Here is a 13,041-nt window from a genome sequence, read left to right as displayed (position 1 = left end):
TGTGTAGTGTGAGGCGAGCCAAGTGCAAAAGCCGGGGAGCTTGCCAGAGTCTGGGGGGCGGCGTCGCCTACACTGGGGTTTGGGGAGGAGCTTTACAGCGGCCTTGTCCCTGGTATATTCAACCACTCATGTGACCTTCATGACACTAGCCGCTCGCCTGCCTCTCCCAGTCATCTTAATGCCACTTTACTCACCGCCTCTGATCTTGTAAACATTTTTTTTTTTTTTTTCAATTTCTCTTGTGTTGACGTGGCTCGGTCCACCGGATGTTGCGTGACGTCATGGATGGCGTGAGGTGGGGAGCTGGGAGGGGGAGTGACGGTAAGCGGGCCGAAGGGGGGGTGGGGGTGGGGGTCAAGGTGTGGGGGGGTGGGGGTGGGGGTCAAGGTGTGTGGGGGGGGGGAATAGGAAGTATTTACAGCTCACCTGCGGTGCAAGAGGTGCAGCTACAGGTGTACTGCTGAGCTGTGGTGTTGGACGTACGTCTACAGATGTACCGCTGGACCATGGTGCTGAAGGTACGGCTACAGGCGTACCGCTCACCTGGAGGTACTGCTACAGGTGTACCGCTCACCTAGAGGTACGGCTACAGGCGTACCGCTCACCTGGAGGTACTGCTACAGGTGTACCGCTCACCTAGAGGTACGGCTACAGGCGTACTGCTCAACCAGAGGTACGGCTACAGGCGTACCGCTCACCTGGAGGCACGGCTACAGGCGTACTGCTCAACCAGAGGTACGGCTACAGGCGTACCGCTCAACCAGAGGTACGGCTACAGGCGTACCGCTCACCAGAGGTACGGCTACAGGCGTACTGCTCAACCAGAGGTACGGTTACAGGCGTACTGCTCAACCAGAGGTACGGCTACAGGCGTACCGCTCAACCAGAGGTACGGCTACAGGCGTACCGCTCACCTGGAGGCACGGCTACAGGCGTACCGCTCACTTGGAGGTACTGCTACAGGTATACCGCTCACCTAGAGGTACTGCTACAGGCGTACCGCTCACCCGGAGGTACTGCTACAGGCTTACCGCTTACCCGGAGGTACGGCTACAGGTGTACCGCTCACCCGGAGGTACGGCTGCAGGAGTGGCAGGAGAGGCAACCGTTGACTCAACAGAAGCAGGCGTACGTGAGGTAGAACGGTGGCTGACTGTTGACCTAACGGGAGGTGGAGGATGGGTCAGGCCAGTGTGGGAGGAGTCTACAGGCAGCGAAGGTGATGATGAGCGTGATGGTGAGAGAGTCTACAGTCAATGAAGGTGATGGTGAACATGAGGGTGGGTGGGACAGACCAAAGATAACGAAGATGATAAGCGTGGAGCAGAGGGAGAAGGTAAGCAGGCACAAGCTGTGACCTCATCCACAGATAATGGTAGTTAGCGGGAGGGGGAGGAGGGGATGGGGGGAAGAGAGGATGGGAATGGAAGAGGGTAGGGGGGGGGGGTCGGAATTTCGAAGGTTCATCACCAGGATGCGAAGCGCCGAGACACAGACCAACAGTCCGTGGTATATGGAAGGCTTCAAGCCACGAAGAAGGATATGGGAAGAATGAAAGTTGGGACGGAAGCGTGGAGGCAACACTGGGCAGTATAAAGACAAAGCAATACATGCGGTACTGTGGTGAAGAAGTCATGTGAATTTTTCCTCTTAAAAACTCGTGAGATGAACCACGTGGGAATCCGATACCCCGCCTGCGGCTTCGGGGAGCTGGAGTAATACTGGGAACATCTTTTTTTTTCCATTAATTTCTAATTCCGGGCTCGTACAGCGGTCCACTGTCTCAACATAATCATATTACTACAGACGACATATAAATGAGAGTAGCGAGAACGAATAGGCGAGGAAATCACCGGTGAAGACAGAGATATGCAATGACATATCTCATACTCCACAATCGTCAAGCACACGCGCTAGCTATTCTACTTCCCCCATTATGTTCTTCATACCACTCCAAGTCTTACACAATAACACTAAATCTCAAAAACCTTGAGTGTGATATCTATATCCAGTCATTGTGCGATTAACTAGACGATACCTGACCATGGGGCTCGCTGGTTCACTACCCCGCCAGGTGATGTTCCCAACGTGAGACAGGCTGCTCGAACGTTACAAGAATTGAGGACACATCTGACTGCATGCACGACTCCGCCAGTGAAAGTTAAGGCAGTTAACGAACCAACTGTGTGTTCCAGGTGCCAGGAAGTATGTGCCGGATGTCTGATGGGCTGGGGTATATATATATCCCATGCACTTTGTTGGTATATATATATATATATATATATATATATATATATATATATATATATATATATATATATATATATATATATATATATCCCTGGGGATAGGGGAGAAAGAATACTTCCCACGTATTCCCTGCGTGTCGTAGAAGGCGACTAAAAGGGAAGGGAGCGGGGGGCTGGAAATCTTCCCCTCTCATTTTTTTTTCAATTTTCCAAAGGAAGGAACAGAGAAGGGGGCCGGGTGAGGATGTTTCCTCAGAGGCCCAGTCCTCTGTTCTTAAAGCTACCTCGCTGAGGCGGGAAATGGCGAATAGTATGAAAAAAAAAAAAAAAAAAAAAAAATATATATATATATATATATATATATATATATATATATATATATATTTATCTCGCCTCACACTGGCTATGTTATTATCAGGAGCCCTAAAGGGGAAGATGAGCAACTGTTTTGGCTGAGAGCCAGCCGTCATGTCCTGTGTTCGAGCACAAGTCCATTTCACCCATTGTCAGCGACGTTAAACACTAAGCGATGGGGGGGGGGGGGGCACAGTTTGCCTTGACAGGAAGCTTACAACACCCTGTGACACAACCTCCAATTGAGGAATGACAACAGTGATGTGGTGACTAACTCCGCATGACACATTCTTGACACCCACTGACATGTCTGACAGCCGTTAGTGTGAGTACAACGGCTGTGGGAGGAGGAAGATGGCACCATGGAGCAAAGAATGAGTAACAAAAGCGGACAATGAGTAAATTTTAGACATGCAGGCGACCCCTCTATATTTATAGTCTACACAATGGCAGAGTGGTGGAGGAGGGGGTGGTGGTGGTTGGCTGGCCGGCTGGGGGACACGGAAGGTGCTGCTACGCCCTGCCTGCCGGAGGGCCAATATTCTGGTCCCCAGGAATGCGACCTTGCAACAACACCCTTACGAAACCTAACTTAGCTGCAGGCGCTCAAGGTGCAGTTGCAGCCATCACTCACCTAGTAGGAGCAGTGTTGCCGTAGTAGCAGTGTTGCCCTAGGAGCCAACTGTGATGACAAGTGCAGGCGGACATAAAAACTAGAGAGTTACTATTAGCGGGCGTCTGGCATCAAGGCGGGTGTTAGGGTGGCAAGGAGCAAGTTGGTTCGCGGCGAACTGGTTCTAGGTCGAGCTAAAATGACAACTTTGCGTCTATCGTCTTCTGTGTGTTTTTTTCAGAGTGATCTGGTGTGTCTCTGTAGTCGAAGCGAACCTTAGTCGTCATTCAGTTCTATTTTTGAAAGTTAAAACCCCATGCGTACCATGGCCTGACCTTTGACCGACCTTTAAAGGTCAGTTCAAAGCTCAGTTCATCATAACCAAGGAATATATCGTCGTGTTTAAGGGTCGTATTGTTCTCGGGTTGTATTGTTGTGCTAAGGGTTGTTCCTTTCTGCTCAAGGGGATGACTTTCTCATTTCCGACATAGCCTACGTTCGATACGTCAAGTTCTGGAAAATGTCTTTTCGAGCCGTTTGATGCCAATCTTTTTGACTTGTTATAGATCATGTCATAATTTTTGGCGCCCTCTTTATGAACTCGTTTATGCCAGGCAGGCATCAAGCCGGGTAGTCTGATAACAGCAGCGCTGGTGTTCCTGGGAAGCAATGTATGATCACAGATTTTACGACTTCTTGACTGTTTCGTGCCAAATGTCATAATACACCAAATTAACAATTGCTGGTTGGGAATCGCTAGACCAGCAGTGCTTCAGTATTGGTTACATCTGAAATAATATATCATTAGTGAATGTGTCCATATGATCACAGAATTATCTCGAACGCATGAACAAGATATTGATGATTTCGCAATTGTTTGTTGTCCCCTGACTCTGACGGTTGACTCTGGTAGTCGATTGGCCTAACGGCCATCATATATGCATGAGGGAGAGAAATAATATAGTCTAATATATTCAAATATAATGTACTACTGATGTCTCAAAGAACCATCGAGGAAACTATAATAATGACGGCAGAGTAACAGTTCTGAAAGTTAGACGCAGTCTTCTGCGACTTACCTGCGCCATGTATGGATACTCAAATATGTCAAGGGTAAAGCAGACATAGCGATGTCAGTGCTCTAGAAATATATATCAATTTAAACACAACACAAATTAAGTCAGTCTTGGTAAATGTCTCGGTCTTTTGCTTGACCAATGTCTAACAAAACGCCCAAAGCTAAAGGTTTGCTACCAGTCAGGATTATCCATACACAATAAGCCTGCGAAACAACCATCAAAAATCTTCATAATATATATATATATATATATATATATATATATATATATATATATATATATATATATATATATATGTATATATATATATCCCTGGCGATAGGGGAGAAAGAATACTTCCCACGTATTCCCTGCGTGTCGTAGAAGGCGACTAAAAGGGGAGGGAGCGGGGGCTGGAAATCCTCCCCTCTCTCTTTTTTTTTTTTAATTTTCCAAAAGAAGGAACAGAGAAGGGGGCCAGTTGAGGATATTCCCTCAAAGGCCCAGTCCTCTGTTCTTAACGCTACCTCGCTAACGCGGGAATGTTTGGCGTAACAGACGTTGTCAACCGTCACGTGACTAGGCTGCGCTGGCACAACAACCTAAGCTGTGTGTGTGTCCTCAGCAGGCCCCACCTTGTCACCTTCACCCTGCCGCGGACATTGGCGTTCTAGCTAGGCGTCACTAAGCGCGCTGGTCTACTTCACTCGCTTGCATACGATACCGTTGTCTGTTTTCTTGCCCACATAGAATGAATACCCTTGTTGATTTCAACTACAGTTGCAGTATTTATGTAAAAGGTTCCTTGATGCAACTCTGGACATCTTTTCCGGTGCTGCAAGAAACAGGTTCGACAGTGCGTCACTGTATAGGATTAAGTATAGGATAAAACTTGGGGGTAAGAATTAATTTAGGGAAATTCTGCTTCCAAGGTAGACCTAGCTCACCGCTGGAGCCTTGCGGGTTACCCGTAGCAGAAAACTCTTCCATTGAACACGGCCAGTGTGCTGTAGTGCAACTGCTGTCTGATGGCTGCAGCAACATCTGATTGCTGTAAAGTTTAGTACTGCCACACTTGAAGCTGGGTCACCTGAAGATTTACCCCACCCTCCAACGTGTTTCCACGCTATAATAGGTTAGGTTTTGTTAAATTGTCGTAGATTAGCTTTATTTCCTGTCCTGCAAAGGCTACAGATCTCTGCTACAAACCGGGTGTTTATGTATGATTACTGGTTTGTGGTGACGGGGAAAGCGGGAAAGCGTCTCGGTGTTCGCATGAACTCATCTGTTAGTTGTCACTTTTTTTTTTCCCCCAAGGTTGATCGTCACTGTATTTACCTCTGCTGCTTCCATTTGTCCCCCACTGTTGTTTAAGTATTCTATAATCTTTTCTGGTAATTTTCCTTAATTCCTTGTTTTCTGTATCTAAATGGCTCACTCGAGTTCTGAAAGTTTGTTCATCAAATCCGTTAATGAACAAAAAGGTCGTATCATGTCTCCCTGTAGCCTTCTGGTATTTATGAATGTGGTCTAGTTCTAGTTTTTTTTTTTTTTTTTTGCCTCTATCTCACATCACTTAGGTGCAACTTTTGTTGACGTAAATGGACAGCTCCAACAACTCTACACGCTTCCCTAACTTTGGAGGTCAAACTGGCAATGCGTATCGTAGCCTAGATTTAACATCCATGATGATCTTGAACATTTTGCCTATGTGCTTACAGGTGATTTTGACTAGGATATGGATTGCCTTCCTGATAACTCTCCTGGCGTTTTTTCTGGCATCAAGTTCGGTATTATCGTATGTCTGCCCCTATTATGTATGTCACGCTCTTAGGTGGAGTCTTTTAACTTGGTCCCCAAAAAGTGGTAGCCACAGTCCGGTCTGATTTCATTTATTTCATTTATCATTAGTGTTATTGTTTCTTATTTATTTTTATTATATATATATATATATATATATATATATATATTTTTTTTTTTTTTTTTGGGGGGGGGGTAGGGTTGCATGTCATTGGCCGTGCATCTCATCAGTACTGGAAACTATCCATTCTCTTCAATCTTCCGCTATCACACTTTACCTTCTTATGAACCAGGACAAACCCTCGGTCAAGCTTCTACCCGCTCCGGTAAATCAGTTACAATTATCAAGACATTTAACTGATTAATTTTCATTTCAAAAAGATTTTGCTCTCAAGATAGAAGAGTTCAGGAAAATAGTAGCCCTTCGAGCTTAGCGGGATACCACTCGTTGTCCTTTGCGTAGCTTGAAAAGGCACCTGTCTGTCCTTTGGTACATTCCAATCATACGTCATTCGAGTCATCAGGGAAGACCTTTTAATCATGCGTGAAAGACTGGTAATTTTACCAGTCTCCTGTGGGAGGGGCCGTCAACAAGAAGAGAGCTCGTGCTTAAGAAAGACCTAATGAATTTTCACTCTTGCAACGGCGTCAGTTGCCTTTGGTAGTGTACATATCGCAGTCCTCAAACTCAATATTGTTATATGTACATATGTTGTAGATGTTTGATAGATTGGAAAGGGATGATCATCCAAAATGTGTGTGTGTGTGTGTGTGTGTGTGTGTGTGTTACAAATCGCACGCAGGCAAAAAAAAAACTTGCATAACTATAAATGTATACTTTGAACCGAGCATTTATTAACATTTATATATTAACCATTTATATAGTAGAATAAATATGTCCCTGACAGAGTACCATCTTAAATGACATTTTCCATATATGTTTATTTGGAGTGATTGTGATGCATTTGTATAATCACATGGTGCTTTTTTCGTTTTTGCTACGAGAACACGTAATGTTTACATAATCTTATATAAAATGTATAAACAGAAAAGAAGTTGAAAGATTCTAATGTGATTTCACCCTCAGGGTCTTACCATATGTTGCTCAATTCTGGCAACGCCGCACATCTATGTCGTCATCGTTTTATGGGCCAATGGGCGGCGCCACATGGTCCCGCCTTAGCTTTCCTCCAATCACAGGCGACCGCGCAACCCTCATTTCAGTTCACATCGTACGTTCAGTGACGTATGAAGAATGTCTTAAACATTACAACACGGTGAGTGGGTAAATTGTTACTCACGGAAAGGCCTAAACTTTATGATATTACAGACACACTATATATCCTCGATAAGATACTGGAAACAGTAAACAGTGGTATTTATCCCAGCTAAATACAAAACACGGTGAAAGTGACCTCGAAAATGTTAGTATTTCGCATATTTATGACCATCATGTTTACTTCCAAATGTTGTGACTGAATCAAGTCATGCACCCCAAAGGCACATGAGGAGAGTGGGAGGTGAGGTGAGGAATCACTCAAGAGCGTTGAGAGGGAGGGAGGCTGCTGGCAGAGGGCCAACCATCTGTCTCGCCTGACCTTCCAAATTAGGACTCTTAATGGAAATAAGGGATTAGATGAACTCCACTTCACCGCTAGTTAGGTACCAAATGTGGGTAGTTGAGGGTATACTGTAGTTCTTAATGAGTATGCTGTCAATCAAAGTTGGTGTGTAATAAACCTAAGTCAATGTTTCCTTAGAAGTCTGAAATTGGGAAAGTTGCCCTGAGATATGAATGCGCATTTAGTATAAAGTCGATACTCATTTTTCTAACGAAAAATGATCTGAAAATGTCGGTGATTTAACGTTCATTTATTTCGGAATTGTAGGAGAGAAACCTGAACCAGACGTTTCACAGTAGCTCATGACGCGTTCATGCTCTGCTCATTTGTCTGATCTTAAGCTTAGGGTCATCTTTATTGTCCTTCCCCAAGTATACTGCATATTGTACGTTGATCTGTTTAGCTCGTAAAATGTCTTGAATATTATGCTATTCTACTCTATAATGTCCCCGAATTTACTTCATATGGCTGTATATAAACAGTGTCTGTCCGTGTGCATTCGTAATGTAACCAGTACACAACAAAACCACTTTACTGAGTGCGGATACTTTTGAGATGACGATACGAAGATAATGAACTTTGTTCTGGCATTGTGATGAAAGTTGAGGTCTCGATATCTAATTTGTTATGAGGCGTTTGTGGATCTAGTTTTTCTTTCGTTCATTGTGACTATGGCTCTGACATTTGAGCGATCATGTCTATATAGTTGTGGATCCTGTTGTTTAATAGGTGATGGGTAGTTGTGGCTCAAGTACCGGACGATCCTGGTGCACGGCGACGGTGCAACCATTAGATATGATTGGCTTGGGTTTTGACCCGTCCCTTAAGGGTCAGGTCAAAAGCCAGGCCATCATACCTTAATGTATTGCCGTGGTCAAGAGATCAAGGGGTAAATACAGGACAAATAGTTATAGGGTCAACAAGTTAGGGTGCAGTAGTGTTGGTGGATCCCTAACCTGTGGGTGAGCGATGACGCATGGTGCTGTGTTGGTGCTCAGTATGCGATGAGTATAGATGCTGATTCACTACCGTACGACGTGATGGGCGGTTGTAGATACGTTAATAACGTGTGCAGTTGTTGGTTCTGAGTACAGGATTTCGTTGTGGGTAGTTGTAGGTTTAGTAGTTGCGCGTGTATGATGACCTTTCTGTGTTCATTGCATTATAGTGATTGTAGGTCTGGAAGGTTGACAGCTATGGTTGTGTGGTTCTCGAGCTGGTGCCTAGGATCTTAAGCTGGCTCAAGGAAAATTTACGTATATTTTCTACTGCGTTGCCATGGCAGTCAGCAGCTTTGATTTGAGTCGTGGTTGACGCTTGGATCATGTGTATTGCCTCCTTGTCTGCGTAGCTGTTTTCTTTTAGAGTCTGAGAACAGCAGTTTTATCTCTGGTAAGAGGTGGTGAGACCTTGAGATTACACCAGTGGCGCGTGTGGTAACTAGACTCATAAGCTGATGGTCATGGCCGGTCACGACAGATGACCACTGTAGGTTAGCAGTTAGTAATGATTATGACATCCTTGTTGTTGGTACGGTAAAGTCTCAGGTTAAGTGTGTAACCTACATGATAATGAAGGGAAATGTTACGGTTGCTGTACGCTACGCAGGACGATGCACCTGGAGGCCTCCATCACCTAGCACAGAGATCGGGGATGGTGTCTACAATTACCGGGAATAAAGGGAGATATTCTTCAGTAAGCAAGAGGGTTCCTTCCGTATTATTGTACAATACGGTGAGCTGCTTGCACTGCAGCCGTAAGTGTCAACTTGCTTTGTGTACTGTACATTGATTTAGTGTTTATAATAATTCCAAAGTTTATAGACCTTATCAGCACGTTCTGTTAACCACATAGCTTTATTGATCATGATTGATCTGGTCTTGGCGTTAACCTAAGCACTACGATACATTCTTGAATATTATGTTCCAATATTCACCTTGCATATTTCATCTTCATCCCTCCCAATTATACCATGTTCCTATACATTTTGTATCCTATACTCTCTTCCTATATATTTTTCGTATCATGGTTAGAATCGGTCCACAATAATATCCCTGCTCATAGCAATTTCATCTGTATGATATCCTGCGCTTCCATGTATTTCATCATACTCTTTATCCTACATCTCCATTTCATCATGCCACTTTATGATCCCATTTTCTTTAGCATTATATCATTCCCAAAGCGTCCTCTCTCTAAAGTTCTTAAAAGATAATATTCCTTAAATGTATAATTTTAGGTGCGTGAAACTCTATCCTACGTCAATAGTATAACTCATGCAAGGGTGTTGTGAAGACTAGTTGTTGTTGTTATTATTGTTGTTGTTTTTGGTGGAAGTGATGATGATGATGTAGGAGATAGTGTGATGATGATGATGATGTTGGAGATAGTGTGATGATGATGATGATGTAGGAGATAGTGTGATGATGATGATGTTGGAGATAGTGTGATGATGATGATGATGTTGGAGATAGTGTGATGATGATGATGATGTTGGAGATAGTGTGATGATGATGATGATGTTGGAGATAGTGTGATGATGATGATGATGTTGGAGATAGTGTGATGATGATGATGATGTTGGAGATAGTGTGATGATGATGATGATGTTGGAGATAGCGTGATGATGATGATGATGTAGGAGATAGTGTGATGATGATGATGATGTTGGAGATAGTGTGATGATGATGATGATGTAGGAGATAGTGTGATGATGATGATGTTGGAGATAGTGTGATGATGATGATGATGTTGGAGATAGTGTGATGATGATGATGATGTTGGAGATAGTGTGATGATGATGATGATGTTGGAGATAGTGTGATGATGATGATGATGTTGGAGATAGCGTGATGATGATGATGATGTTGGAGATAGTGTGATGATGATGATGATGTTGGAGATAGTGTGATGATGATGATGATGTAGGAGATAGTGTGATGATGATGATGATGTTGGAGATAGTGTGATGATGATGATGATGTAGGAGACAGTGTGATGATGATGATGAGGGAGATAGTGTGATGATGATGATGATGTAGGAGACAGTGTGATGATGATGATGATGTAGGAGATAGTGTGACGATGATGATGAGGGAGATAGTGTGATGATGATGATGATGTAGGAGACAGTGTGATGATGATGATGATGTAGGAGATAGTGTGACGATGATGATGAGGGAGATAGTGTGATGATGATGATGATGTAGGAGACAGTGTGATGATGATGATGATGTAGGAGATAGTGTGACGATGATGATGAGGGAGATAGTGTGATGATGATGATGATGTAGGAGACAGTGTGACGATGATGATGAGGGAGATAGTGTGATGATGATGATGATGTAGGAGATAGTGTGACGATGATGATGAGGGAGATAGTGTGATGATGATGATGATGTAGGAGACAGTGTGATGATGATGATGATGTAGGAGATGGTGTGACGATGATGATGAGGGAGATAGTGTGATGATGATGAGGGAGATAGTGTGATGATGATGAGGGAGATAGTGTGATGATGATGATGATTGTCGTGAGGATTATGATGGAGATCTTAACGATGATGTTGATATGGAAAAGCTAACTGGAGAACGAGGCTGTTGTGACCTTCAGATCTCCTGCAGCCAAAACATGCCGACTGAGTTGACCACAAGCAAGACGCCAACATACGACGGAGCAGCGCTGGCCGTCCGTTGACAGATAATCTTATGGGATCCGCTGCTTCGACCCACGACCTGGGTCAGTCGTTAGAGATCCTTCGTGTTCATGCAATCCTGTAATGATGAATTACTGATTGAATTACTGTGTTGTAATGACGGTACAGTATCTTACAAAGGTTGACGACTGTAACAGAAATGCTCAGTTCTGAGAAGACATCAGCAGCACTATACCTACAATACGCCAAGTAACAGCCACTATTAAATTTACCCTTCATGATTGGAATGTGGGAGGAGCCTATGTAAGGGTGTGTTTGTGTGAAAGGAATTGTTTCTGTTTTACGTGTTTCTGAATATGGGTGTTTGTCGGTGGTTACGTTGTGATGGGTCTGTAAATTTGAGCGTATGACTGGGATGTGTTTTGGTGGAATGTGGGTATTTCTTGGGTTCCGTGTGGTGAAGAGATACGTATAAGTGTTTGTAGGAGTTTATCTGATTGCCCCTTGGCGTTGCGTGTGTAACGTAATGTGGGTATATTTGTACTTAACGCCTGTGTGTATCGAGGCTCACCCAAATAGCTAACCAACCAGCTATTCTTCTATTGTTCTTATTTTGTATGTTTGACGTATGTTGGAAACTGTGATGTAGGTACCAACTGCTGATGATCACTAAATTTAACAACATACACTTAACTACATGCCGTTTTTACACTTAACTACATGCCGTTTTTACACTTAACTACATGCCGTTTTTGTTGTTTGTACTTTCTGACGTATGGTATATATTCTGGGTTAATAACCTTAACTGTTAATAGCAATAGATTTCAAGATCACTGGGACATAGTAACTATCGTACTGGTACCCAGACTCTCCATTCATCATCTTATCATCACCAAATGCAGCAGATCGCTGAACAAAAAGGCAAAACTGAAGGTCTTCTGCCTCAGCAATATTGCAGTCATTGCTACACTATCAGACAGTGATCATAGATAAGCATTTAATTAGATCTCTGAAGAAGAGTAATGTAATCAAAAATGGAGTAAGACACTTAATGCGCAAGTGGGTAAACAGGAGAACCTCGTCAGACTCTCTGTTGAACTTCTTTGTTACCCGTAGAAACGATCAAATGCGCCTCTGTAGCCTCCTTTCCAATCTTGTACAAATCATACCACGAAAAGGGTTACTCTTGCCTCGCCTGATGCTATCGGGCGGGTGGCTGGTGCGTGAATCAAACAAAAATAATCAGTTTATTTTCAGCTTAGGCTGTTAAGTTCTGCCTCTTTTCCTCTTGTTGTTTTGTTAAGGAAATCCTCTTGTGTTTTGCTGTGATCTTCAAGAATACAACTGTTAGTTATAATTTTTGGCTACCATCGTATTGCATCATTTTGTACTTTTGACCTGTAGATTTGCAAGATTTCCTTCGTTACATTTTCTTAACTTTCTATGATGAATATTAGATATTCTAGAATATTATCATCCATGAAGGATGGGAGGTCGCCTGGCCAGGGAATCACACCAGCGTGTAATCATTGTGATAAAAGTTAAGTACATTTAGATAATCGTCATAGTGATCGCATAGTGGAGATTAGCGCCGGTTAACCAGTTAAAAACCAGTTCATCGTCGTCCACAGTATCTCAGTATCTATACAGAAGTACTGACGCGCAAGACGCACAGCACTCCATAACAAG

At 43.5% G+C, this 13,041-nt stretch overlaps 1 protein-coding gene across 1 annotated transcript in view; it reads left to right on the top strand.

The window, feature by feature from the left end:
• Nucleotides 1-9,262: 9,262 nt before the first annotated feature.
• Nucleotides 9,263-13,041, top strand: part of Bet5 (blocked early in transport 5) — a 28,219-nt gene continuing 24,440 nt past the window's right edge. The window contains exon 1 of the mRNA XM_071668095.1: nt 9,263-9,452. Within this exon, the coding sequence (XP_071524196.1) occupies nt 9,278-9,452 (175 nt within the window). The 5' untranslated portion in view covers nt 9,263-9,277. The remainder of the gene's footprint in view (nt 9,453-13,041) is intronic.

The sequence above is a fragment of the Panulirus ornatus genome, chromosome 12 (genome assembly GCF_036320965.1).
Source record: "Panulirus ornatus isolate Po-2019 chromosome 12, ASM3632096v1, whole genome shotgun sequence".
Lineage (NCBI taxonomy): Eukaryota > Metazoa > Arthropoda > Malacostraca > Decapoda > Palinuridae > Panulirus > Panulirus ornatus.
Note: the sequence above shows the minus strand (reverse complement) of the source record. Positions and strands in the feature narration are given on the sequence as shown.